This window comes from Mus pahari, chromosome 14, assembly GCF_900095145.1.
Source record: "Mus pahari chromosome 14, PAHARI_EIJ_v1.1, whole genome shotgun sequence".
Classification (NCBI taxonomy): Eukaryota; Metazoa; Chordata; class Mammalia; order Rodentia; family Muridae; genus Mus; species Mus pahari.
Genome location: NC_034603.1, coordinates 39,863,057 through 39,886,697, shown reverse-complemented (window position 1 = coordinate 39,886,697; position 23,641 = coordinate 39,863,057). Strand labels below are relative to the sequence as shown.

Sequence of the window (23,641 nt, the reverse complement as noted above, 5' to 3'; positions counted from 1 at the left end):
AAAAAAAAAAAGAAAACAACCACAACAGAACAACAACACAACAAGGAGAACCAGGTTGGTAAAATGGTCCAGCAGATAAAGCTACTTGCTACTAAGCCTAATAACCAGAGTTTAATCCCTGGGACACACACGATCAAAAGAGAGACAGTTGACTGCTGTGGGCTGTCCTCTGCATGTGTGTATGTGCACGCACGTATATACAAACAAACAAATAATATAATAAAAGAAAAATCAGCAACAACTTCTTCCCAAAGCAGGAAAACAAAACTAAAAATGAAAAATTTCTAATGAGTGCTGGACTTGCGCAGCAGTAAGGGCTGAGAAGTCCTGTGATCTGCCAGCCACACAAGGTCAGTAATAGAGTTTTTGACTAAGCCCAGAGGCCTGAGCTGTAGGGAAGCCAGGGTTGTCAGCCCTTAAACCAGCAGGAAGGTGGAGACTCAGAAACATACACTCCTAAGGCTAACACTGTGAGCATTCCAACCCTTTTGCTAGGTTCAGGCCTCAGAGGAAGAGATGATGTCTGCTTACCCCAGAGACCGAATCTTCTCAATCCAGCCCCTGGTGTCAGAGCTAAACCCTTCTGGAAGCTCCTCAGTGGCCCATCCAGGAGGCATGGGACTTCTTTTAGCTTGGTCACACTTAGACTACATCGACCACAGCAGCTCTTTAATTGTTCTCAAGGGACATTTGCCTCAAGTTCCCAGATGTCACAGGACTCTAGCATGACTGCCACTATCGGTGATGTAAAAAGGACTGCTCTTTCTTAGCACATCCTGTCCGTGATGGTTGGCCTCAGCTGGGCTTCTTTTCCTTAGAAGGGCCGACCCATTTTGTGTTGTATAGGCTCAAGAACCAGAGGCCTGGACTGAGGGATACTCCCTAGCTCTGGACTCTAATTCTAGCATCCCAATAAACCAGGACCCCTCCCCCACGCAGCCAGCTACACCCAGGGAACACTAGTGTCGTGGGAGCCTGCTGCATTCTCTCTCTGTCCTCTCTGCAGGAGAACTGTACCGGGTGTCCCTCAGAAGGCAGAGGTTCCCAGCCCAGGGAAGCATCGAGATTCATGAAGATGGCGAGGTGCGCTGCGTTTTGGAGGCATCCGGCCAGCATCGTAGGAAGAACCCCAGGAGGCTAGACAGGCCGCCCAACTTCCATCCTGTTCTTTGCTGTATGACCCTTGGGTAGCTCCCTGTTGTTTTCTGGGCTTCAGGCTCCCATTGGCACAGGCATCAATCTAGATTCATCTTGCTGTGCTGTCCACTGAGGGTCTGGCCCTCCTAGTAGCTTTCTGGATGCACCAGAGTCCCACAGCCCCACCCCCTGTCCTTGAGCATCCTGGGTACCTGCTGCCTGCTTGTCTCTATCCCTGCCGTATCCTCCTCAGGAAGGCTGCTCACAGCGCTCCTGCAAGACACATGTCCTTCTGCTGGTGCTGCATGGGGGCAACGTCCTGGACACCGGCTCTGGTGACCCTTCCTGCAAGGCGGCCGACATTCACACTTTCAGCTCTGTGCTGGAGAAGGTCATGCGCGCCCACTTCCCTGCTGCCCTGGGACACATCCTCATCAAGTTTGTCCCTTGTCCCGCCATCTGCTCGGAGGCTTTCTCGCTCGTCTCTAAGTGAGTCATTTCGGCTTGTTTGCACGGTCTGCGTTCGGTGTGGGAGGTGTGAGATGAGGAATACCCTGCCTCGGGGGCACCTGCTGAGGCCTGTCTGGTGTCAAGTCAGAGTTGCTGAGAGCATCTCTAGTGGGATGTGGTCATTAAGAGTCATCTGTCAGGGACCTGGGGATGCCAGGATCCCTGGGCTAGCCCAGACCTACTTCCCGTGAGTCCGTTAGAACAAAACAAGAAACAGACCTTGAGCAGTTATCCATTTCCCCCAGCTATCCAGAGACTGGAGCTGGGCATCACACCGAGGCAGCCTCACTACAGAGAACAGCCCTGCAGAGGTACACACTCTAATGGAGGTAGCCCAAGGCACGCTGACACGCAGTCAAGGAAAACTACTCAGAGAAGTTGGCTCGAATGTCGTAGTGTGGCTAAGTGAATGTCCTCTTTGGTTAGCCTGGTCTTGATCCTGGTTGTGTGAGCTTGGGGAACTGTGTCACCGCTTCCTAACTGAAGAACCCCATCTGTAAAATGGAGGTGAAAGTGTTACTGACTGGTTCCTAGAGGGATGTGGGTGAGGGTCCGTGGGTCTAAACCCACACACATCACAGCACATGGGAAGTGTCCATGCTGATCAGGGCTCTCACTGGCTGCAACGGTGACATCCTAAGGACCACACTTAGCCTCTGTTTCCTGTTGGTGGAGGATGTCTTGTCCTAGCTCACAGCAGGGAAAGGATGCTACAACAGAAGCACAGGCTGAATGCTAGGCCACTTCCTGCAAGAGCCAGTACGTTCTTCCCATCATGGACAGTAAGAGTGAGGGACAGACAGAGAGACCAAGGGCTCTGTGGGAACTGGGTCCTATGGAGACATTCTACCCACCATGCCAGGACTTGAGGGCCCCAGTGCCCCAGTGCCCCAGGTGTCACTGTTGAAGTAGCTGAAGGTGGGTACCTGGAGCCAGTTGGACACCTGCTTTCTTTCCAATTCTCTGCAAACCAGGCTCTGTGTACCTGCAGGGCCCACGTGGCCTAGAAGACACTGAGTACATTGTTGCTACTAAAGCAGGGAGGCCAGACATTATTGCTGGTGAGACAAAAGGGAGCTATTGGCACCCCTCCCTCACTTTCCCCTCATGACCTCAGAAAGTCCTTCCTTCAAGCACCTCCTCTAGGCTTTCTTCCTTGGTGTATACTCAAGCTCTCAAGAGAAAGGGACCTTGTGTGTTTTGAGGGACTCCAGTGTGGGATGCGCCTGAGAGCCTTGCCTTTCCCTTCCAGTGGCCCAGGATCTAGCAGGGGTTGGACTTTTCTCCTCCTGCACATTTCCCTGAATGGTGCTCAGAGGCTCAGAGGCTGGTGTCCCTGAGCTCCCAGGATACCCTCAGGTGGATCTCCATCAGAGACAGTAGGCAGGAAGCAAGTTAGGTCTGTGGCTTCTCAGCTTAGCCAATTGCCCCAGTTCTCCTGTGACCCATGTCAAAGGCAAGATGTGCAGGGCTCCCGTGGAGCAGCTGAGTGGGTGGAGCAGCTGAGTGGGTGGAGCAGCTGAGTGGGTGGAGCAGCTGAGTGGGTGGAGCAGTTGAGTGGGTGGAGCAGCTGAGTGGGTAGAGCCCTGGAATCTGCTTCTTAGACAAGGTCTTGCTGCTGCTCTTTAGTTGTAGGATTAAGGAGCAACCAAGCTGGTGGCAGGGCTCCAGTCCCCCACACTCACAGCAGTTAATCTTGTTGGCCCACAATCCATCTCAAGACCCCTGCCTCTCACCCCCACTCCCCAGGACAGCTGACCTCCAGAGCTGGGTCATTCCTATCTCCAGGAAGATGGATGGGCAGACCCTTTGAGGGGGCAGCAGGAGAGAGCTTACCTCTCCCCCAGGCAGCTCTTGTCAGGCCCATTAATCACCAGTAATCACTGCTGGGAGGGAGCTCCTTCTCGACTAATTAAAATCTCTCTGGCTGCAATCGAGGCCTGTTTCCTCTAATTTGTGTTCTTTGGAGATGAGAAATGGTTGGAGGGAGAACCACCTTGCACTCTGCTAGGACTCTGCCACCTGCTGTGGGTGCCCGAGTTCTGTCACCTGTCCTAGATTCTGTTGCTTCACTCTGCTCTGAGCTTTAGGCGCTCTGGAACTGGTCATCCGGGGGTAAGGGCAGGTTGATGGCTTGGGGTAGGACATTCTCAGACTTCCTCTGTGTCTGTTCTAACCAGTCAGGCCCAACCAAGCATCAGGGGGAAGGGTGCCAGAGGACAGAGGCAGTCTGGGTAGGGATGGGAAGTCAGGTGGGTCTGAGCTGCCCAGAGAGGGAGATGGAGGGATACAGTGTCCTGTGGGAGTGGAGTTCTGTAGTGCGGGACCCCAACTCTCTCTGTAAAACCCATGAAGCAGAGGCTCTGTTCCCTGAACACAGAACATAGAACATACCATCATACACGCAGTTAGGTGGTGCCACCTCTACACCACAGCCATGATCCCTTCTCCCTTCTCAGCTTCCCAAAGCCTCTCTTGAGAGTCTACTTCATCATCTTCCTCCTCCAGGAAGTCTACCTTGCTTGCCCACACTGTTGTACATTAGCTAAATCTCTAACTTCTTTCAGAACTGGGATGTCTTTAGGCCCCTGACAGACAGCATGACTTTGGCACACCACAGGCTGGTTTGGGCTGGCATATATGGGGTCAGCATAGCCTTGAGTCCTCATCTTTTTTCCCCCCTTTGCCCCATTGTGATTTGCCTCAGTGGACCTTTCCTGGGTCCTTACATTTTTCTGGAGCTGAGCATGGTGCGAGGAGCCCAAAGGCCCATGCCACCCATTTCCTGGTCCTTGGCTAGGCTGACTTTGGGCCCCCTGTCTTCAGCCTGAACCCCTATAGCCACGACGAGGGCTGTCTCAGTACCAGCCAGGACCACGTGCCCCTGGCTGCCCTTCCCCTGCTGGCCATCTCCTCCCCACAGTACCAGGATGCTGTTGCCACTGTCATCGAGCGAGCCAACCACATCTATGGCGAGTTTCTCAAGTCCTCTGATGGGATTGGCTTCAATGGGCAGGTAGGGCACCTTAATCTCTCTCACTCTGTGCCAGCTGCCACCTACCAGGGGGTGGGATCTGCTGCATGGGTCAAGGCAGGCTAGACTTGTAGCATCTGAGACTGAAGGAGGCATGTGATGGGGGAGGAGGAGGTCCCATTGCCCTGATTTAAAGTCTGTGCTAGTCCTTAGCTAGTCTGATTCTTAAGCATGACCTGACCGTTGACCTCTGGCTGAACCCGAAGGAAATCTATTGTCAAGATGAGCCTACCCTCCATTGGTGCTTATCTAAGCAACTCATTAGGACAGATGCCTTATTCTCTCATGGGAACGTGCCCCCACTGGGACCGGATGTGGGGTGAGAGTGCTTCAACAGGCAAGCCTGCCACCCCGCTGTACCTCTGCAGGTGTGTCTCATCGGGGACTGTGTGGGCGGCCTCCTGGCTTTCGATGCCATCTGCTACAGTGCGGGACCCTCAGGGGACAGCCCTGGCAGCAGCAGCCGGAAGGGGAGCATCAGCAGTACCCAGGTGTGGTCAGGCTGGGGGATGGTAGAGGGGGGAATGTCCCTATGTGTATCTCCTAAGAGCAGAGGAGCAGGTAGCTCCCCAAAGGAAGGTTGTTCCAGGCACTCCTGTTGGCATTATGGTGTCTGTGGTACAAAGGGTTATATGGGAATAGCAAGAGCATGTTGGCACAGACCAAGAAGCAGGCCTAGAAGATGCCTGCTAGTGTGTCTCTCCCTAGAGAGCCACCCAGTGTCTTGACTCCATCCCTGTGGCCACAGGAAGTGGCCTGTGCTTTGTAAACCACCATGAGCACATGTTTGGCCAAAGGGGGGTTCTCTTATACCAAGGGGGAGAGGCAGGGCCCCAGGACCCCTGTGATTGCTATGTGTTCTGCTCCAGGACACCCCTGTGGTGGTGGAGGAGGACTGCAGTCTGGCCAGCAGCAAGCGGCTCAGTAAGAGCAATGTCGATGTCTCCAGTGGCGTGGAGGATGAGGACCCCAAGAGGCCGTTGCCGCGGAAACAGAGTGACTCCTCCACGTATGACTGTGAGGCTATCACCCAACATCACGCCTTCCTCTCAAGGTAACCCTCCCCCCATAGTCCCCATCCCCACCCCCGGCTGGATCACAGCAACACAGCATCTGTGGCTCAGTCACCCATTAGCAGGGCCTGTGACCAGCCAGTCACCCTAGACCCTTCTCCAGGGACTCATAGACAGCATGGGATTTCTGGAACCAGCACCGCTTGTCATTGGCCCTGTACCCACACCAGGGAATTTTCAGTTTGTTTCTGCCCCCGTTCAAACCTGCAGACACGGGGGATAACCTATTGCACCTCTCTGGGCTTTGGCTTCCTCTCTGCGAAAGGATAGGGCTGCCCAGCCACTTCTTGTGAGGTCACAGAAAGGGGTGTGCGCTTGGTGGGCTGCCCCAGGGTTCACACTTACTGTTTCTCAGAGAAGAAGTCAGTCACAGCACTGGGTCCCGAAGAGCTGGGGCAGCAGTCTGCTCTCCCTGTCCTCATCTCAGTGTCTTGGATGTGACAAACCTCACAAACTATCCTTTCCCTTTCTAGGAGAGATGGCTGATGAGACGCTAAACAAGCATTGATTCAGGAGATAAATGAACACTGAATATGGACCCAAACTGGTGGCAGGGGTGGGGTGGGGTGGAGGGAGCTTTTTCTTTTCATTTCTCTTCAATTCTCCCCTTCCCACCCTTCTCCACTTCCCCTCGTTTGCGTCCTAAGTGGCAAGTGTCATGGCGTCACCAAAGCAGTATTTTTCACATAATTTATATATGTATATATATATATATATATTCTTAATGTAATATAAATTTGAATATATAACTCCTTCCTTAATCCAACTAATTGGATATTTTGGGGTTTTTCAGTATTTTTTTTTTTTTTGCTGCTATAAAAAGCTCTATATTTGAGATATATATTTCGAGACTGGGTTTCTCTGTATAGCCCTGGCTGACCTGGAACTCACTTTGTAGACCAGGCTGGCCTCGAACTCAGAAATCCACCTGCCTCTGCCTCCCCAGTGCTGGGATTAAAGGCGTGCGCCACCACCGCCCAGCTTGATATATTTTTTTAAAAAGATTATTTTTAGTTTTACTTATGTGTCTGTGTGCCTGGGTATGTATGTGCCTGCAGAGGCCAGAAGAAAGCGCTGGGTTCCCTGGAGCTGGAGTTGCATGTGGCTGTGAGCTACCTGATAGAGGGTGCTGGGGACCAGTTGTCTGCAGGAACACAGTGCACTTGACCACTGAGCCCGCTCTCCAGCCCCTACACTAAAGGCCTTTACTCATGTGCATGCTAGACTCACAGTAATCTCGCCTTCACCCGCCGTTCATATGCTGTGGTTCCATGTATTTGTGATCAACTATGGTCTGAAAATATTAACTAGAAGTAAATCAGTTCTAAATTGTACGTCGTATGCTCTGGCGCAGCGTGGTGAAGTCTCATTCTACCTGCTCTGGGCATGAATCACTCCTTTGTCCAGTGTGTCCACTCTGTCTACGCTACTTACCCGTTACCTCCTGGCTGCCAGGGTAACCAAACCACTGTCATGGTACCACCGTGCTAGGGTTCATATGACCCTTGCTTTACTTTGGGGTGGTCCCAAAGGGGAAGAGTAAATAACTATGCTGGCAATTTAGATATGACAAAAAGAAGCTTCAGGGTATCCTCTCTAGGGGAAAATGTGAAATTATAATATTTTGCAAGATGCACCCATATAACTTTTATTACATTATGTTGTTATCATTGTTATTTTATTATTAATCATTCTCTTAATGTGCCTAACATATAAATTAAACTTTATCCCCGGTACATTGACTATAGGAAAAGCACCCTATGAAAGGGTTTGGCACATTCACCGAGGTCTCAGGATATAGCCCTAAGGATGAGTGAGGGCTTCTGCTCTTCCTGCAGATGGACGAAGGTGGATAGGAGGTGCGGGTTCTGTAGGGTTAAGCTTTGAATGCGAAGGCTCCTCTATCAAGTCAGCCCCTGGAATAGCATCCAGGTACACAGGAGGGTTGAGAGGTGAAAACCTCAACATTTCTGGTTCATCCTTGAAGCATCCTTTAGGAAAGCCCAGATCTGAAGAGCGATCAGCTAGACATCCAGGACTTTAAGTAGTGAGCACTACACAGCCAGCTTTCCCCTCTGGTGCAGGGACAGGTGGCTGTTCCTCTGGCAATTAAGTAGTTGGCAAGTGTCTAGGGACCATGCTGCACATGGAATATACATAGTTAAACTTTGTCATCATTGGCTGAGAGAGCAGGAGGCAGCACGTGAAGACTGCGTGCTGGCTCACTCCTGAGGGTGGACCCCTGCCTGAAGTATTTTTAACTGTTACTTTGAAAGTTGTTTTTTTTTTTTTTTCTATAACTTGAGTATTTTAGATGACTTTGCCTTCAGAGGGTGACTGATTCATCTTGTCATCCCCTGTCACAGTTTAGCCACTCACTGGCTCTAGTGCTTGTTGGAAGGCCAGGGAGGCAGCCTTGGCTTCTCTCTGCTCTCAGCGCCCAGCTCTGCATCCGTGGCGACACACAAGCTAAATTCCTTGGGGGTAGATCAGGCTCTTGGGATGAGAATGTGGGATCCTGAACTTATGCATCTGCTAAGCGGAGCGTGGAGGCCAGGCTGTTTGCACCCGTGTCTGCCTGTTGCCTAGAACATGAGTTATGGTAAAAAAAAAAAACAAAAAAAAACCCTGCTGCTAACAGCACCAGCAGCAGCCAGTTGGCCCATGTGCTGACCGGGCGCCTCCTGTGCAAAGCGCAGGGATTTTCAGAGTGGCTTTTACAAACAGCCTGCAGGGAGTGCAGGTGGTTCAAATGCTCTCAGGTGCTCAGCCAGGTTTCATAAGAAAAGTTGTAGCAGATTCCAGCTACACAGATTGCTTGAGCATGCTCTACGGCTGTCTGACATGGCAGATGAAGTCCAGGCGGTGGGTGCAGGTGGCCTAGAAAATCTTTCAGACTCACCACCTGGCCCCTGCAGAAAAGGTTTGCTGAACTCTCTGCTCCAGCCAAATGATGGCCTGGATGGGCAATGCTAAGTCACGAGCCTCTGTGGATGGTGTCGAAAAGTGCTCTCTGGTTCCGAGTCCCATTCCAGTCATGGACGGTTGGGCATCCTGCTCTCAGAATGCATCTGTGCCTCCTGGCTCTCCTCTGATCTGCCGCCCCTCCCTCCGGCAGCATCCACTCCAGTGTGCTGAAGGATGAAGCCGAGGCTCCTGCAGCTGGCACCCCCCAGCTCTCTGAGGTCAGCCTGGGTCGCTTTGACTTTGACGTATCTGACTTCTTCCTCTTCGGCTCACCACTGGGCCTGGTCCTGGCCATGCGGAGGACAGTGCTGCCTGGGATAGATGGTGGGTATGGGTGGGCCAATGGCTCAGGGGATCAGGGTATGGGAGAGTGGGAGGGCGGACAGAGTAATGGAGGCAGGTTGGATACAGGGAAATGATAGAAACTGGGGGAGAAGATAGGTGGCTTCCCCAGGCAGAGATGAGGCAGCTCAGTGGACTTCACTGTCCCTTCCATATCCCCTCTGTCCTGTGGTCATGCCCCATGAGAATGTAGGCCACAAACATTCACCCTATCACAGCAAATTCTGTCTCCCTGTGTCCAGCAGACTTTCTGCAGCCACATGGGTCTCAGAACCTCTCTACCCAAACTAGCACTGGAGGCCTTTGCCATGTAGCAGCTGAAGTTAAAGCTCTTTCCAGCTCCTACAGAGCAGACACAAGATGTCATTTGCCCAGCGTGCACCTTCCAGAGAGTCTGAGGACAGGAGTGTAGACTGTCATTCATTGCTCTCTGTTGGAGCGCTGAGGTGAGGAGCTGAAGCAAGGAGAGGCAGAGCTCAGGGCCACTCTCCATGCCATGTTGCAGAGACTTAGAATTCCCCAAGTGCAGCAAACCCAAGCTCCTGACCTACGACTGGTGGAAGGCAAGGGCCTCCATGGAGACACCTGGTGGCCAGTGTAGGAATTGCTCCACCTGTTCTGACTAACCTTGAGAGCTCCTGAGAGCCATTCATTGTCCTAGCTGAAGGGACTTGGGTTGGCTTAATAAATCGGGTAGTGGCTGAGTGTTGGTTAGAGGAGCTTAAAGAAGTATCCCAGTGTGAAGAGTGGAAGGAGGGCCTTGCAGTCTGAAGGAAGTCCTGTCTGAAGACAGAGGAAGGAAAGCAGCAAGCTTGTAGGTGTTCACCAGGGCTGCAGCGCTGTTGATTTTCAATGGTGCCCCTAAGTGGGGCAGATTGACAAGGCTTTCAGGGACAGACTGGGCATTTTGTTTCTGGGTAGTGTGGTGGCTAGTTTTCTGTCAAACGGACACAAGCTAGACATCTCTGAGAGGAGGGAACCACGACTGAGAAAATGCCTTCACAAGATTGGCCTGAAGGCAAGACTGTGGGTCATTTTCATAACCGATGATTGATGGGAGGTGCCTGGCCCACTGTGCATGGTCCTGTTCCTGGGTGGGTGGTCCTGGGGGTGTATAAGAAATCAAAGTGAGTAAGCCAGTAAGCAGTATTCCTTCATGGCTTCAGCTTCGGTTCCTGCCTCCAGGTTCCTGCCTTGAGGTCCTGCCCTGATTAACCCCAGTGATGGAGTGTGGCCTGAGAGTTGTCAGATGGAATAAACTCTTTCCTCCCCAAGTTGCTTTTGGTCACGGTGTTTTAATCACAGAAATAGAAACCCTAACTAAGATTGGTAGCAAGGACCCAGGGGAGGTTCTTGAGCAGGAGAGAAGGCTACTGAAGGCTGCATTCGAGGGAGCCCTTTAGAGACATTCGAAAGGGGCTTCTGCATGTGTCTTCTCCCCACTCACCCAGGTTTCCAGATGCGTCCTGCCTGTAGCCAGGTCTACAGCTTCTTCCACTGTGCAGATCCCTCTGCTTCACGGCTTGAGCCACTGCTGGAGCCCAAGTTCCACCTGGTGCCTCCTGTCAGCGTGCCTCGCTACCAGAGGTTCCCCCTGGGCGATGGACAGTCTCTCCTGCTTGGTAGGTCCTGAGGCTATGAGTGTGATAAGTTGGAGGCGGCTAGGTTCCGGGAATGTTCTTTCTGGCTCAGCCTCTCAAACTGTCGGCAGTGGGGTGGCTCACGGGAGCAGGGCTGTGCTGTCAGAGGCGTGGGCAGGAAGCCAGCTGGCATCAGTACTCTAGAGTAACTGCCTGTGCCAGGGACCTTCTCTGTGACGGGCATTTTGGTGCCACCCCAGTCACTGGCAGGCTCTAATTTGAGTTTCTCTGAGTAAGGCTGGAATAACAGTTGGGGTTATTGATCTGAGGGCAAGTCAAAGGTGCCTGCCCAGAGCTGCTTCCCATGCCCATCCCAGACCCCGCAAAGACATAGCAGAGGGTGTGTTATCCTGGTGGGATTCATGGAAGGGTGGCCTTTGGCCAGGGTTTGGAGGAGGATTGTGTTCGGATAGGCAGAGAGGCATTGGAGGGACAATAAGAGCTGTTGGTTAGTTCCTAGAAGATCCAGTGGCTTCTGGATTCAAAGGAATATGTGTGATACTGGGTATGATATGACCAGAGGCAGGCCCAGCATGGACAAGCGGGCACTTGGCAACCAGTCTCGGCTCCATAGCTCCATATCACCATTGGGGAACTCTAGCCTAATGGTTTTAGAGGTTTTGGTCAGAGATGAGGGAATGCTGTACCCGTAACTCATTTCAGGATTAGAACTTACCCGTCCTTGTTCCTCATGTCAAAGGGATATATTTGTTTAGGACTTCCACGAGGAAGCAAGGCTCCAACGTCTGCTTCTGCTACTTTGATGGTCCCTCTAAAAAGGGGATTCCCCCAACCTTAGAGGGTCTCCCCCACCCCCAGCTTGCTGGTTGAAGTCATTTCCATCTACTTTCACCTCAGCCATGTGTCTCTGTGGGTCAGGAGAGGGATCTGATGAGAGGACATGGTTAGCCATTGCATCATGACAGCAGCTAGGCCGGAGGGCCAACCTCCCAGGCTTCCCTGTAGCATTTGTGAGATAGGATGGTGCTGAGCTCACCACCTATGTCTGTATCACTCACAGTTTGTACTGTGTTTGTGTGTGGGTATGGGGTGATGGTGGCCTGCTAGGCCTGGGCTGGTTTCTCTGCACTTCCAGTCTCTTGCCCAGCATGGGGCTGGCACTAAATAAGCCACTCCGTCGGATACTCAATGCTTGCCCTGACCTTGCAATTCCCCCTCCAGCTGATGCCCTGCACACCCACAGCCCCCTATTCCTGGAGGGAAGCTCCCGGGGAAGCCCTCCGCTTCTGGATGCCCCTGCCTCGCCCCCTCAGGCCCCAAGATTCCAGCGCACAGAACGGAGGCTAAGTGAAGGCAGCTCCCATAGCGACAGTTCAGAGTCCTCGGACGGCCTGGCACCTATGGGTGCCTCCCGCAGTGAGTGAGGCCCTATGGGGGCCCAGCTTGCATTTGAGGGGCAGGGGCTTTCTCCGGGGGTGGTGGGCCCACAGCAGGGCTGCTGTGGGTAGGCTCTTGGGTTAGAAGGGGTTGTGAAAGAACTCATGATGACATTCCTGTCTTTGGGGAAAGGGAAAGGGATAGGGATGGGGGGGGGGGGGTTGGGCAGAGGGAGGACTGATCCGGTTTCCCTCTGAGTTCTCTCTGATTTCCTAAGCTGGCTAAGCTCTGATCCAGGCTAGAGCCCTGAATGTACCAGCTAGGACCATGTTTCCCCATCCCCAAACTCACAGCTGGATATTAAGCCCAAGGGCCTCCCTCACACATGAAGCTTAGCTTCATTTCCGACCTTTGAGTCTGAGTTCTGATTTTGAATGGAGCTTTGACTTCTGACCACGGCCCATGACTGAGTTTTGACCTCATGTATATTCTTGACCTCTGACCCTATACAGGCCTCTGATGTCTGATCATACACTGTGCCCCAACCTTTGCAGGCACAGACTAATTTGTGACCTTAGAGAGAGCCCCTGGGAAATCACTGTGGAGCTGTACCCTGGTGTGCAACGATGACTGTCTCCATGGGGCTGGCCCTCCTTCCTGTGACTAGGTGGAAGCCCATGTCTTAGTGGTGGATGATCACAAGGGCTGGTGAAAGGCCAAGAGTCACCTCCCCATCCAAATCACTCTGGGCAGGTGCCGTGACCCTAGCCTTGCTGGCACATCTCTACTGAGTCTGTGCCTGCTGGCTTTTGGCCATTCTGTCCTCACCTTCCTCTTGGTCCCACAGTCACAGCCAAGTGGTGGGGAACCAAGAGGATTGACTATGCTCTGTACTGCCCGGATGTTCTCACCGCCTTCCCCACAGTGGCCCTGCCTCACCTCTTCCATGCCAGCTACTGGGAGTCTACCGATGTGGTCGCCTTCATCCTGAGACAGGTACTGTGGCTCCCTTATTGGGCCCAGCCTGTTGGCCCCTCTGAGGAATCCCAGGCTTCTCTTGTGGCACTTGGCCTATGACAGTGGTGGGAAAGCACTGGGGCATGGAGATGAGTGGCCAGAGAAGGGGTTCCTTTAAGAACCCCGACTTTGTAGATAATTAACTAGATAATCAGCCTGCAGATGAAGCCATGTCTCTGTGTCAAGATGGAGGAGATGGATCAACACATGCCTGGTCCCTCTGGGTCTTAGTGTCTTTGCCTTTAAAATGGAACAGCAGGAAGTCCATAACCTGGAGGCAATGGGGGCAGAGAGCTGGGGACAGTTCTGAAGGTCTGGTGTGGTTTTGCCTGGGTATGGCAGGGATGTGATCAAGGAAGAGCTATCAGCTGACCTGTGCTTTGAGAAGAAAGCTTCGGGAGGGACTGCCATTAGGGGATCCAGGAGAGGAGGCTTGGTGTCCCTAGGAAGCAGAGATAGTATATGAGCCCCATCAGGACACGAAAGCTTGGACCAGGTGCCAAAGGGTGATAACACGTGGCTTCAGTGCCAGTACCTCTGAGGTCTGAGCTGAGGGAAGGAGCTAGCTAAATGGTCCTGTCTTAGATTTCCTAGTGCTTTGGCCAGAAGGGATCTGGGCTGGGGGAGTCAAGGCCGTGCTTCTGCAGGGTGAGACCCATGGTAGGTGTTGGGGGCATGGGTCCGGAGCTTAGGGAAGGTATCAGGACTGGAGGCCAAAATGTGCTTGTCATCAGACCTTGGCTATTCTCAAAATCCCATAAGGATACCAATGAGGTCACCGCAGATAAGCAGTTCAGAGATGATCCCGGAGCTCCTTGGGGAGACAGGGAAGTCCCTTTGAAGGGATGGAACTGATCACCCCAGAGGTTGGAGGAGAACCTGGAACAAGTAGACAGGAGAGATGGGAGTCCCAGGGACACAGCAGAAGTGGCTTCAGCGGAGTGCTAGGGACAGAAGCTGTCGGGGTGGCCAGAGGAGAGGAGGCAGGTGAGGAGTGTAGAAGACTTCCAGAGGACTTGGGGCCATGAGGGTCTCCAAGGAGAGGGTGTTCCATATGAAATGAGCAGTGGTAGGCATTTTTGGATGTTGAGAAGAATGACCCAGCAGGAAAGGTCTAGACCAGAGAATGAAATACTGGGAAGTGACGGTCTGGAGAAGGGGACAGTACAGAGTCAGGAGTCCCCGGCTTCCACTGGCCTTAAGCAAAGGTCACCTGTAATACTGGAGGGAAGGCAGAGGACAAACAAATGATAACTAGGTAGCTGCAGGATTCAGGCATGAAGGTGAGAGGCTGTTCCCAAAGCATTGCAGCCAAGGGGACAGTTCTCTGGTTCCAGCTGTCCGTCCAGGGGACAGTTCTCTGGTTCCAGCTGTCCGTCCAGACGGGTATGGGGCTGAAGCTGTGTCCAGGCAGTGTAGGAGGGAGGCCAGAAGCAGGCCCTGGCTGGCAACTGTTTGGGGAGGCGGAAGGACAGCTCATGTGAGACCACGCCACCAAGCCCCTCCTCGCTCTTGGCCAGGTGATGCGTTACGAGAGTGCAAGTGTGAAGGAGAGCACTGGTCTGGACCCCACAGCTCTGAGCCCTGCTAACCCCCGCGAGAAGTGGCTGCGCAAGCGAACCCAGGTCAAGTTGCGGGTAAGCTCGCTGCAGTTGGCTCTGTTAGGCAGCCGACCTTGGGGGTGTGGGCAGTCACGTGCCATAGAAGAGCCCCGGTTTGCCTGGTAGAGAGCTCACCTCCCTTCCAGCTGGGCATGAGGGAGCAGGTGTGGGCTTCGGGGTCTGGCTCCACAGCTCCACCTGGCAGTCCAGGGCTCCGGGGATGGTAAAAGCAGGGCAGTTGTGGAATGATGGCTCCATGCCAGGCTTCTGAAAACATGGACTTGACACAGAAGGTCTTGCCTATGCCCAGGGCTCTCGGCTATTAAGTAGGATTTGGAGTGATCCTTGTTGCAATGGGGATGTATACACCAGGATGAAAATGGGTAGGATTGGCAGGGTAGGCCACAGCAGGCCTCTGTAAAGATGGGGCTCCCCTGTAGGCACTTGGGGATAAAGAGGAATTCAGAAAGCACACATACTTTTATTCTCTCAGCAAACTCTCATCATGCCTATGTCTCAGGTCCTCTGCGGGGAGGTCGCACAGTCTGAGACTATAGTGACACTGCGTTGCCCTGATGAGCAGCTCCTGTCTAGCGAGGAAGAACAATAAGCAGGGTCCTAAAAATGGCCCCAAAAGACAGAGTAACTAACGCTTTATGAATCAACCTCTTTGGGGGCATGAACATACTTATTAAGATAAAATTTACCTATCACATTATTCAGACATTTACAGTGTCAAATTCAATGGATTTTAGTATATTCACAGTTGTATGCGACCTGACTCATGGTCAGTTTTAGAACATTTTGTCACCTCATAAAGGAAATCCCTTTCCCTGCAGCCCTCTTCCCTTCTGCATTGTCACTAACTCCTCCCTGAGTAACCAACCAGTTGTCTAGTGTCAGCCTCTGCCGACTCACCAGTTCTCAGCATTTCATGTAAATGAAGTCACACATGTGTTTGTGTCTGCCTTCTTTCACTTAGCATCTTAACATAGGATCACCATGATGTGTCATGTATAGGAATTTTTCCTGACTGGATACTATTCTACTGTATCCATATGTTCTGTTCATCCAGTTGTCAGTTGATGGACATTGGGAGTGTTTCTACCTGTTGGCTATTTTGAATAATTTACATATTCATCTGCACCTTTTGTGGACGCATATTTTCATTTCCCTTGGGCATAGATAGGAAGTGGTGATTCTACGCTTAATCTCTTGAGTGTACCTTCCACAGTGGCTGCCCCATTTTATTCCCACCAGCAGTGTTTGAGGTTCTGATTGGGGCACATCCTCCTCTCAGCATCCATTGTTGTCTCTGGGTATCTTAGTGTGTGATGACCCCACTGCTCAGGCTCATTTCCAAGCACCTATCCATCCTCTGCAGTGTTCCACAGGTACAGGGCTTAAAGGAACCTCCAACCCCATACCAGGGCAGGTCCCATGAGGGAGTTTTATAAGGACTGGTGTCAATGAGTTCTGTAGAGGTGTATTGGGGTGAATCACATGACCTTCAAGTTGAGAGGAGGTGGACTTCACATTTTTGGGGAGCCAGTAGGAATAAGGGGACAGAGTTGAGTCTCTTGCTGGGGGATGGGCTGCAGTTTGGGTGAAGGGATGTCAGGACAAGAGGGTGGAGGAGGGGCACCAGGGAAAGCAGAATGCAGAAGCTCTTCTGCAAGGCTTGGCTCCTCCTGTGCTACACTCAGGGTCTGGAGTTCAGTGGAAGGTATGGGATGCTGGCCAGGTTGGGTCAGATCTGTATCCTGTAAAGGACACAGAGGATGTGTCTGGAGGCAGCCCTGAAATACAGAGTTCATTAGGAAGCTTCTAGCAGAGTCTAAATGACACTTGTGGGCAGGGTACACACAAAGACTTGACCAGTATGAAGTATAAAGGTCACCAGATTGAGGGACCGGGTTCTCAAAGGCTAGCCTGTGAGTGGATGGTTGGGGCCAACACAGGGCTTGGAGCTGCAGAATGAATGGGGGCAGAAGTGAAAGACAAGGGCACTGAGATATCAAGGGAGGGAGTGACTCACCATCCAGGATCCTATGAGGGGCTGAGGCTTCAGGGAAAGGAGACCTGGATGGCGGTCAGCTGATCAATGAGGATTCTCTGGTCAGCTCACAAGCTTGTCTATATTATTCTTTCTATTGTTGTGCATTTAAAAAGCTTAAAACTCACAGGCTAGCCTTTGAGATCCCATTTTTAAACTTTCCATTTAAGAAGGGAGCTATGTACATGGCTGTTTATACAGAAGGAAGAACCAAAGGTGACTGGGTAGATTCCAGCTCAGAAATCTAAACATGATTGCCAGGCTGTGGAGGTCAGGCGTCAGTCACTTCAGGGGGTGTGCAGAAGCGAGAGCACTAGGTACAGCTCTGTGCACAGCCCAGGGAGCAGCTTGGTACCTCATGGTCTGTTTCTGGGATTCTGGTGGAGGAAGCTCACTGGACAGCTGATTCAGTTGGGCCATGCCCTGGAAGCCGTCCTTACAAGGCTTTAATGACAAAGCAAGAGTGAGTGCCTTATCTGCAAAAGCTGAACCAAGTTGTTTCTTTCTGTCCTTTGCAGAACGTTACTGCGAACCACCGTGCCAACGATGTAATTGCTGCTGAGGATGGCCCCCAGGTCTTGGTGGGGCGCTTCATGTATGGCCCTCTTGACATGGTAGCTCTGACTGGAGAGAAGGTACCGAGGGTTGAGCATCTCTCCCCTTGGCTCACCTGCCCCACATGACTCACAGGACCACAGGGCAGAAAGGGTGATGGGACACAGCACAGGGTGCACTCCCCGCTCATCAAATCAATAAGGGATAAGGGGAACATGATACCTCCAAAGAGGTGGGGAAGCCAGCGTGGCCGCCACACGGAGGGAGGGTGGTAGCAGACTGTAGGATACAGCAGGCAGGAACCTGTGCCCAAGGTTCTGTTGTCTTATCTGTTAAGCATGTTGTCCTGCAGCCTGCAGCAGGTCCCTTGCTTCCTTTACGGCTGCAGGTGGACATCCTGGTGATGACAGAGCCGTCGTCAGGTCGCTGGGTACACCTGGACACAGAAATCACCAATAACAGTGGGAGGATCACATACAATGTGCCCCGGCCCCGGCGTCTGGGGGTTGGTGTCTACCCTGTGAAGATGGTGGTAAGGTAGGATCAGGATGTGTGTGAGGACAATTCCTATGGTGGACTTTCAGGGTGGCTTTCCCATCCATGCTTGGCTGGAAGACAGAGTTTATTTCTGTTTGCATGGAGCGAGGAAAAGGGAGGAGGCCATCCGCCATCGTACCAGGAGGTGCCACCAAGACCCTGACCCCAGGCTGACTGATTTCAGCTGCAGGCTGACCTCAGGTTGATACCTTTCAGGGGTGACCAGACCTGTGCGATGAGCTACCTCACAGTGCTGCCCCGAGGCATGGAGTGTGTTGTGTTCAGCATTGACGGGTCCTTTGCTGCCAGTGTGTCTATCATGGGAAGTGACCCCAAGGTCCGGCCAGGTGCGGTGGATGTGGTTCGGTGAGTGTTATCTCCTCCCAAGGAAGGTGTCTCCCCAGGGTAGGGGCCAGAAGTTCTGGGGAAAGTACATCGGGTTTCCCCACTAGCTTCCTCTTGGACGTCTGTGGGTCTCTGCCCCTAGGCATTACAAAGTTCTGGCTCTACCTCCAATTCACTGTGTGTTCGGGGGGGGGGGTGTCTTTGGGAGGCTCAGTCTCTTTTGTAGACTTTAGCTCATTCATTTGTTCCTCCAAGTTCACCCTTCTCTTCTCTTCGCCATCCCTTCACCTTATTCTGAGGTCAACTCCAGTCCAGGCTCTGGTTTGGGTTCTGTGTATAGATTGCTGTTGGTGAAAGATCGAGACCAGTGGAGGAAAACAAGTCACAGGGCTTAGTCATGATCAGTGGTGACAACAAAGGCCCAGAACCCAAGGCTGGATAGGAACGGGAGTCCATGGCAGCTGGCACGGGGACAGTGCTGCTGGAGAAGCTGGGCTGATTTCTAGGCTCAGAGATAGTTGCCCTCCAGCTGCTTTCTGACTCCTAGAGGAGGCCCTGGATAGCCTGCTGAGAGGGTAGCTGGGCAGTAGGGATGGGGGCTGCGCTCTCTCCCTCCGTGGCCCCTGCCTCCTTCACCACAGCACTGACACCTTGCTAGTTTCCTGAAACAGCTTTTTATAGACTTGCCACAGAGCTGTGTGCCTGGGGGTCCATCTGGGGTCTCCCAGCATCCCTCTAGCACCTGCATCTTCAGTTTCCCAAGCGGCCAGATCCCCATCTGGCTTTAGAAAAGCCCACTATGGCAGCCAGTTGGTGGTTAGTGCCACAGAAATACCTACCCAGGTCTGGGCTTGTCTGTACCCTGGGCCATCCACAGAAAACAGAGTAAAGGAACAGAGTGAAGATTCTGCCTAAGAAGTGGGGAGAGCTTCCTGGAAGAGGGATCTAGAAGGATATTGGCTGTCTAGAGGAGGGTCTTGAGTCAGGAGTGCAGGGCTATTACAGGGGTGACAGAACACCCCTGTGTGGATAGGAGGAGTCCACTCACCAGGACAGAGTCCAAGAGCAGAGGGAAGCCTTGAAATATTACTTCAGCACTAGGTATGGTTTCAAGCAAAGGAGCAACAGGGTTGGGTTTGTGGTTTATAGAAATCTCCATGGAAACAGTCAAGGATGATAATGAAGCCAACTCTGGCAGGCAGACTATGTCAAGCTGCTTTGGGATCAGTGCCCTTATCCTTGATATCGCCCCATGGGGGTATCAGGTAGGGCTAGTCCTCACAGGCCAGCCAAATGTCCACCACTCACCAGGGACGAGGACTTGAGAGTCCCCTTACAATTACTGCTGGCTTCTCCGGAAGGCAGCAGCTGTCAGGGCAGAAACTTGGGTGGCGGGCGGCCTGTGGTGGGCCGAGCCGGACCCAGCGATGCCATCTCGCCAGGCACTGGCAGGACCTGGGCTACATGATCCTTTACATCACGGGGCGGCCGGACATGCAGAAGCAGCGGGTGGTGTCGTGGCTGTCCCAGCACAACTTCCCACAGGGCATGATCTTCTTCTCGGATGGACTGGTGCACGACCCACTGAGGCAGAAGGCCATCTTCCTTCGCAACCTCATGCAGGAGGTAAGTGTGAGCGGGTAAGGTGGTGTGGAAGACCATAGAACCCCATGAAGGTGGGGCCTGGCAGGGCGGCAGGCCTTCATTAGCCAGCAGAGGGGCTAACGCATGACCTCCCCTTCTCTCTCAATGTCAAGGGACTGGGCATCGAGGTCCTCAGCTGCGTAGGGGAGGAAAGTCAACCTCTGATTGACTGTGTGTCTCTTACTGGGACGTCTTAACAGAGCTGGGAAGCAGGTGTTATCGTCACCGACAGATATTCATGCTTTGTCGTTTCCTGACTCCAAGGCCTAAATTCTTGTCTCTACATCTGGTTATTTCTTCAATAGATATCTCAGTGCCTATTGAAACAGGCCCAGTTGTGTTCCCCACTGCCTGGTGCTGGCGGTTCTAGCCTGCTTTTTTATTTGTAATCTGCCACCCAGAGCTGTGATTCTTGTATTTGCACCTGGGAATCATTAGATAGGCAAACTCCTGGGCTCAGCTAGGCAGCAGAAACTCTGGGGGAGGCTGGGACATCTTTGTGTAAAGCCCTCCAGGGTTCCAGGGAATGCTGATGCTTTGGTTGGGGGTTGGGAGGGGGGGTTGGAGGATAGAAGGGGGAGCGAGAGAGAGAGAGAGAGAAGAGACTCACACACAGAGAGCAGGAGCAGACAAATGAAAACAACACAAGTTCAAATTTTGGTGTCCATAAATAAAGTTTTCTTGGCACACAGCCAAGCTCATCTGCTTATGTATTGTCTGTTGCTGCCCTTTTTAACGCAGTGGAAGAGCCGAGTCGAGTCGCTGTGGCAGAGCTCAAAGCCTAAAATATTTACTGTTTGGCTTTTCAGAGAAAAAGTCTGCCAATCCCTGATCTAGAGAAAGAAAGGCATGGAAATTGACAATTACTGGTGTGTGTCAGAAAAGGGGCAATGTTGGCAGACAGAGGAGGAAGGTCTTAGATCCGCCTGGGGAAGCCCGAGTAGCTGATAGTAGGTGATAACCTGTGGGCTTAGTCTTGACATATGAGTGTGAGTTGTCAGGTAGACGGCGAAGCAGCGTGTTCTGGACCTGGGGAAATATAAAAGGTTAAGATGGACGTGAAATCAAGCTTTATTTGGGAATAGCTCTGTGGGAGGATACATGTGCCACGGTGGTTTATGAGACTATTCAAAGAGATTGAGGCAAGGCAAAAAAAGGAGGGGGGGGAATGACAAAATATATCCTGAGACAATACTGTTTGTCTGCGACAAGCAATAACGATGATGGCCTCAGTCTGAGGGTAAATGGACAGTTACTGAGCGACATACTGCCCTGCAATATTGAAGTTGACTTTTTAGATTTAAGTTTTTATATTTTAGATCATGTCTCACTGTCTAACCCTGGCTTGCCTAGGACCTGCCCCCCCCCCCCCCAGTATAGACCAGGTTAGCCTCAGACTTACAGAGATTCATCTGCTTCTACCTCTCAAGTGCTGGGATTAAAGGTGTGCGCCACCATGCCTGGAGGCTGAAGGCTTTTGTGTAAGGTTGTGGTCCTGGCAGTGTGTGTGTGTGTGTGTGTGTGTGTGTGTGTGTGTGAGAGAGAGAGAGACAGAGAGACAGAGAGACAGAGAGAGACAGAGACAGAGACAGAGACGGAGAGAGAGACAGAGATAGAGAGGAGAGTTATTATCAGGCCATCATGACTGGTAATACTTCTTTCATAATCTCCTGGCTTTGTATCTTTGATGGGGTTGATGACCCGAGTGATTCCACTTTGATTTTGACAACTTTCACCAGATGGGAAAAAAGCCTAGGATGCTAGGATGGTCTCAGGGCTGCAGGGATGAGGGACAGGGTTTGTGTGCAGGCAGGTGAAAGCTGAGGCTGTAGATATCATGAGACACCCAAGCTTGGTAGGTCTTATAAACTCTGAAAGCCAGATCATCTCTTGGGATCTCTGCTGAGGGCAGTGCGGAGCAATGGGTGAGTCTGAAGTAGGGCAGTGACAGCATCTAATTTGGGTTGTAGAAAAGTCCTTCTGGCAGCTCACGGGAGAACACACTGGCAAAAGGGGGGGGGGGAGGTTAGGAGGCTGTTACTCCAGCAAGAGACAGAAGTCTAGAACCCAGATAGTAAGTGTGAGACGGAGAGAAAGGCCTGCACAGTCAGCAGAATCAGCTGGTGGCACTGTCAGAAACTGTGAGAACAAGGAGCTCTAAGATGCCCCATTGCCTGCCCAGGAGAGATCAGGTGCCATTGGGTTTATTCAAATTGCTCAAGGTGTATCTCCAGGATCTGGGGTAATGGTGATACACAATAGGTGCTCAATAAGTGCTAGTGGAATGAGCGCACAGATGAATACATGAATGAAATGGGAACGGATACAGGAGGAGGAGGAGGAGGAGGAGGAGGAGGAGGAGGAGGAGGCGGCGGCAGGGAAAGATGAGGTCAGACATGAGCATGAAGAGCACGGGTCATGAGCCATGTGACTTGTAGCACGTGGATCAGGGCAGTAGCCTGGGCTGTAGGCTGAGGCTGTGTGGGGACAGGCATCCCCCAGGAATGGCTGGATCCAGGTGAAGATGTGCTGGGCTTCTGAGAGCAGAGTGAAAAGCCAGCAGAGAGGAGGAAGGACAGGTGGAGAGGAAGAGGAAGGACAGGGAGGTTTCCAGGAGAGAGAGAGAGAGCCTTTCTTGTGAAGGTGGCACAGTGCCAGCTGTCTGCCAGCTATAGATTGGGCAGTGGATGATCTTGGTGAGGAAAGGACAGCTCTAAAGGCCATGAGGATAGAGCAGGCAGGTACAGAGTGAAGGTAGGTCTCACCCTGGAACGCGTCATAAGGGTGGGAGGCCTCAGGCCCTCCATGTGAACACTGCACACCACCTCTCTTTCTGTCCTTGTGACAGACACCTGAGAAGTTGACTTGAGGGAGGGAAGCTTCCTCTAACTAAGCCTTCCCTAAGTCCGTCTAGCTATGAACTAACTCATCAGTGGACCAGCCCCCTTGACACCAGCTAGCACACACCAGCTAGTCACCTCTCAATGGCACCACCTACTGGACGCCAGGCTTACTGCACATGTGCTTGTAGGGTACAGGTCACATTTGAACGATAGCGGACAGTAAGTCATCTCCAGGATTACAGTGATGACAGTGCATTTTAAAGGAAAGAAACTGCAGCTCAGACTTAAGCCCCCTGTTTTAGCTAAGGTGACTGTTGCTGTGAGGAGATACCATTACCAAAAGCAAGTTGGGGAGGGAAGGATTTGTTTCTCTTACACGTCTGCTTCTTAGTTCATCACCGAAGGAGGTCAGGACAGGAACTCAAACAGGACAGGAGTCTGGAGGCAGGGGCTGATCAGAAGGCATTGAGGAGTCCTGCTTACTGGCTTGCTTAGCCTGGCTTTCTCATAGAACCCAGGACCGTCAGCCCAGGGATGGCCCCATCCACAACGGGCTTGGCCTTTCTCCATCAACCACTAATTAGGAAAATGCCCTGCAGCCAGATCTGATGGAGACATTTTCCAAATTGAGGTTCCCTCCTTTCAGATAACTCTAATTGTGTCAGATGACCATGAAACTAAACCAGACTTCCTCAGTGAACATCGTAGGACAAAGGGTGACACAGATCGGAGACATATATCTCAAGCACCACCAGTTGGGTGAGATTAGGGTGATGAGCTAAAAGAAAGCACCCCTAAACAAGGAAGGGGAGCTCATCAGACCAGCCTTCAGGAAGCACATAGCCAGCCTAGAGCTTGCCTCCAGTTTTGGGTCCATAATGTAAAGCTCTCTAATATGACAAACTGGGGCAGGGAGGGGCAGTCATCTGGGGGTGGCTTTATCAACGGTGGATGATGGCTCGGTGTCTGAGTGCAGATGAAGGGTTTCCCAGCAGGGGCTCC

General features: G+C 52.2%; 1 protein-coding gene across 3 annotated transcripts in view; it reads left to right on the top strand.

The window, feature by feature from the left end:
* Window positions 1-23,641, top strand: part of Pitpnm3 (PITPNM family member 3) — a 90,166-nt gene that overhangs the window by 62,004 nt on the left and 4,521 nt on the right. For all 3 annotated transcript variants that reach the window (XM_021212676.2, XM_029546396.1, XM_029546395.1), the window contains 14 exons: window positions 1,007-1,083; window positions 1,391-1,626; window positions 4,474-4,663; window positions 5,050-5,172; window positions 5,551-5,735; window positions 8,873-9,045; window positions 10,515-10,685; window positions 11,886-12,080; window positions 12,889-13,037; window positions 14,579-14,695; window positions 17,234-17,350; window positions 17,659-17,807; window positions 18,024-18,173; window positions 19,595-19,778. In XM_021212676.2, coding sequence (XP_021068335.1) covers window positions 1,007-1,083; window positions 1,391-1,626; window positions 4,474-4,663; window positions 5,050-5,172; window positions 5,551-5,735; window positions 8,873-9,045; window positions 10,515-10,685; window positions 11,886-12,080; window positions 12,889-13,037; window positions 14,579-14,695; window positions 17,234-17,350; window positions 17,659-17,807; window positions 18,024-18,173; window positions 19,595-19,778 — 2,216 coding nt within the window. The remainder of the gene's footprint in view (window positions 1-1,006; window positions 1,084-1,390; window positions 1,627-4,473; window positions 4,664-5,049; window positions 5,173-5,550; window positions 5,736-8,872; window positions 9,046-10,514; window positions 10,686-11,885; window positions 12,081-12,888; window positions 13,038-14,578; window positions 14,696-17,233; window positions 17,351-17,658; window positions 17,808-18,023; window positions 18,174-19,594; window positions 19,779-23,641) is intronic.